The 3,996-nt window shown below is 33.5% G+C and overlaps 1 protein-coding gene across 2 annotated transcripts; it reads left to right on the plus strand.

Annotated features, from left to right (window-relative positions):
- The first annotated feature begins 219 nt into the window (after window positions 1-219).
- LOC144557976 (enhancer of rudimentary protein) lies at window positions 220-3,360 on the plus strand. Of its 2 annotated transcripts, XM_078306659.1 has the most exons (5): window positions 220-372; window positions 1,362-1,455; window positions 1,890-2,010; window positions 2,966-3,069; window positions 3,100-3,360. In XM_078306659.1, the coding sequence occupies exons 1-4, from the start codon at window positions 370-372 to the stop codon at window positions 3,057-3,059; spliced, it is 312 nt and encodes a 103-aa protein (XP_078162785.1). In that variant the 5' UTR covers window positions 220-369; the 3' UTR covers window positions 3,060-3,069; window positions 3,100-3,360. The 2 variants fall into 2 exon arrangements, with proteins under 2 accessions (XP_078162785.1, XP_078162784.1); XM_078306658.1 differs by having other exon boundaries at window positions 2,966-3,360.
- Window positions 3,361-3,996: the final 636 nt, after the last annotated feature.

A 3,996-nucleotide genomic window follows, 5' to 3' on the forward strand; every position in this document is an offset into this window, starting at 1 on the left:
AGTACCGAAGCAGAAAGGAGACGACACTAAAACTAAAAGCAAATAATAAAATGATTGAACGCATCAGGACTGATTAATTTACTGACGTCCTTCGAGAGGCGTCAGCACAGCTAAACTCCAAGATTTTTTTTTTTTTTTTTTTTTTTTTTTTTTTTTTTTTTTTTTTTTTGGGTTGGTATCGGAAACTAAGGGGAAATCATGGAGGCGGTGTTTAGACCCGCTATGAACCAGTCGTTGGATATCGTTTGAGCTAGTTGCTTGAGTCAAGGTCAATACCTTTCTCTGTTTTCTTCTCCTCTTCATCAGAGGCTTCTCTCTGTCTGTCTGTCTCTCTCTCTCTCTCTCTCTGGGCTTTTGGCTTCTCCAGCAATGGTGAGTTTGAGTTTACTTCCCTTGTTCAATCGTCGTTTTGTTAGTTTCTAGAATTCCAACCTGTATGTTACGCTTGCTCTGCTTTCTTTTGAGAAGGTGGATCCTTTTTTTTTTTTTTTTTTTTTTATAGAAAACAAGAGAACTAATTATCTTGTTTTGAGAAATTTGCAAATCTGGAGTAACATACGAAGAGAACAAACCCTTTGTTTTTTTTGTTTTTTTGAACTATACTTCAACATTTTCCAAATTTCAGAAAAAAATAATTGTCTGGAAGTCATAAGAAGGTAAATTTATTATTCAGTAGAAAAGCAATAATTCCCGTTATATTATTTGAAGTTCCAAAACAGGTCATTTTTATTCTCAGTTTTTTTTTTCTTTTTTAATTTTATATGCAGTTGTTACCTATTTTAGATTAAATTCGTTTAATGTGTTTTTGAACTGGTTTATAAACAATTCTTGATGAAACCGGTATGATCCAACACGACCTGCCATACCCCGCCAGACATTTTATATACTTTGAAAAGTCTACAGCAGTGCAATGCTGGACCTGAAACCTGGTTGACTCAAAATCAGATCCGACCCGAATTTGACATGATCAAGACATTAAATTAGCTAGTCTGGACATGATTCAATTGAAGATTGATAGCTAAACTCAGCATGAACTGATTTTAATTTTGTTGTATTCAAGGCTTTTGATGTACTTGATCATTTTCAATATAATACTGTTAGGACTTAGGAAGGTGCTTTCTGTTGCTTATATTAGCTTATCCTGTTAGGGTGAAATTTTTGTCTGCTTATATAGACAAATATAATATGAGCTAGGTACCAGCTGTTTGGTACCTACTTCCAACATTTTTGTTTGTAGTTTGTACCCCATTTTTATCAACAAAAAAAAGAAGAAAATTTACTATTATGCGATGTGCTCAATTTTGTTTCTTCTTTAATTTGAAGCTAGGTACCAAGCTAATTTAACTAGTTTTGCTTCTCAGACAAATAGGCACACAATAATTCTGATGCAAACAACACAAAGCCGGGCTTCTAGAACCTTCCTGGATTATGATTCCATCGGAAAAGCGATTGATGGTACTTGATTTTATAATTGCACTCTTCTATTTATCTGAAAAGCTAATAAATTGCATTGAAGGTTGGTCCCTTCTAAGTATATACAGTACCATATACATATACCCACTGACATGTGTGGCAAGCACTGTAGGTACCTTTACTGTACCAATTAATGCTATATAATTTTAGTACTTGTACCATGGTATTATTCTTAGAAGTTCTTTTGATCATAGCTTAAACTATTGACAAAAATCACAGAAGAAAAAAGAAGAAGTGATAGTGGAATTTTCGATACCAGTAATCAGCTATAGTGTAGATACAATACCTTCAAGTGCAGGACATTTTTTTCATTCTAATCCTTGGAAGAGTTTTATCTGAAATTGCAATCCTTGATAGAATTAGTTTCGCATAATTTAATTTCTGATTAACGAATGAAAATCTGCTAAATTGGACAGGGCTGTGTAGCTTCTATGAGAGAAAAATAAGAGAAATAAATCCAACCATTCAGCATATCACTTATGATATAACCGATCTCTTCAATTTCATTGATGGTCTAGCAGATCTCAGTGCACTCGTGTATGTATCTCTCACTCCATTTTTCCCCCCTTCAATGAATCAAATGCTGTCTGATTCCGGTAGCATGTAACAATATGCTCCAATTCCATTATTGTTCATTGGGGGATTTTTATGTCCAAAATTTGCATACTTAAGGCTTATTTGTGTATTCTTTCTTCTTGTTTTTTTTTTGTTCTTTTCCAGAGATTGCATGTTTAAGGTTCGATTATGCATCATTTCTCCTTATATTTCCTTGTTTTTGTCCCAGTGCATAATTAATTCAGTTAAGATATAGTGCCAGTATACAAAAAAATAAAAATAAAAATAAGGGTATACAGATGCTGTAGTACATGCTGGTAATGGACCTTACTGGTATGATAATTATTCTATTGAGGCATCGTAACTCGGTAGTCATATATTAAAAATGGTGATAAGTGTAATTTGGAAATTAATTTGGGAAGGTACCGGGATATTAATTCCCGAGAACATAATTGTTTGAAGAGGCCTAATACTATAGATTTTGGTGCCAAACCAGTGGTCATGTAATTTAATCTCTTCAAACAATCTTATATATCTTTTTTTTTTTTTTTAAATACGATGACAGAATCTGTCAGGTGTTGTTGCATTAAACATAATGCACAAAAGACCACCACAAGTTTGCCCTGCTCCTCACACTCATTAAACCACCACAAACTTATAAGTTTTCAATACCAAACTTCCGTAGGTAGATATTACACATCTCGTGCACCACATGCATCAAAATATTGCATAATTTTGGGTTATTCTAGTATGAGCCCCAAAAATTGACAGGCCAAAAATATGTTGATGTCCAAGCTTTCGATGCTCATCAAAATGAACTTCTTTATGCATGAAACTGAGATGTTTTAGATACCTATAATATAATAGGCAATGTGTGTTCTGAACTTTTGATTTCCTGCAATTTAGCAATCAAATATTTTATTTCGATTTGTTGCAGTTATGATCACAATATTCTAGCTTTTTTACCATACGATCGGTGCTGGATAAAACAGAAAGCTTTTCAGCACCTCAAGCGACTTGCCTCTACTTAGAAGCTTGGATGATCCAGCATCCAGTATCCATTGAGATAAAGATCATCTAAAATAATTACAACTTGTAATATATTTAAGATGTGTCTGTAGTTGTTAACTACTATTGCTCGTGCATGTTTAGTATTAAGATTTAAGACTAATTATTTTGTAAACTGTATGATTATGCTTCCCCCCCCCCCCCCCCCACCCACCCCGCCTACGTTTCAGTGTGGAGATAGAAACCCACATGTGAAGTGAATTAGATTTTTTTTGTGTGTAAGTGTAAAGTGTAAACATTCAAGTACCTTGGTTAATTGTTTTTCTTGGTAGTGTCAACCTGATTTCCTGTCCAGAATTTTCAAAGAGATAGATGTTAAGGGAAACTATGACAAACGCTCAGCTCAGAGTAGCAGCACAGAACTTTTTGTGAGAAACGAAACGAATATGTACAGCTGTTTTAATATCCTTAATTGTGGGGCATGCAGCTAATTAAGACCAACTATAATTCAGGATTTGAAGTAATATATGCCCATTAACATAATTAAGTAACATCTAAGCTAATTAATATTTTTTTAAAGTAACATCTGAGCTTTGAGACCATAACTCAGGTGTGAAATAAAATAAGTCTGTTGACACAAGTGTTGATACTTGATAGTGATGGTGATAGTTACAGCCTTGTGTGAGAACTAAAGGGGTTTTGTTGTGTGCAAACGGGTCAGATATTATTCATTCGTATTTGAAAATTAGATACAGATATCCGATATTCTAATATCCGTGCGAATACAGATATGATTTTAAATTTTAATTATCCGTATTCAAATAGTAAATATATTTAATATATATTATGAAAAAAAAATGTTATTTAAGTGGATATCCATATCTATTTTATATCTGACCCGTATCCATATTCGTCTAATATATAATCCATTTGCATTCCTAGCACTGTAAATATCGGAGA

Source organism: Carex rostrata, chromosome 8, assembly GCF_964058835.1.
Source record: "Carex rostrata chromosome 8, lpCarRost1.2, whole genome shotgun sequence".
NCBI classification, from domain to species: domain Eukaryota; kingdom Viridiplantae; phylum Streptophyta; class Magnoliopsida; order Poales; family Cyperaceae; genus Carex; species Carex rostrata.

Bases quoted from the DNA above. Each gene is read 5' to 3' on its own strand.
- LOC144557976 (XM_078306658.1), top strand. The intron at 1,456-1,889 runs GTACTTGATTTT...TAAATTGGACAG, and splicing joins CATCGGAAAAGCGATTGATG to GGCTGTGTAGCTTCTATGAG. The intron at 2,011-2,965 runs GTATGTATCTCT...GATTTGTTGCAG, and splicing joins GCAGATCTCAGTGCACTCGT to TTATGATCACAATATTCTAG.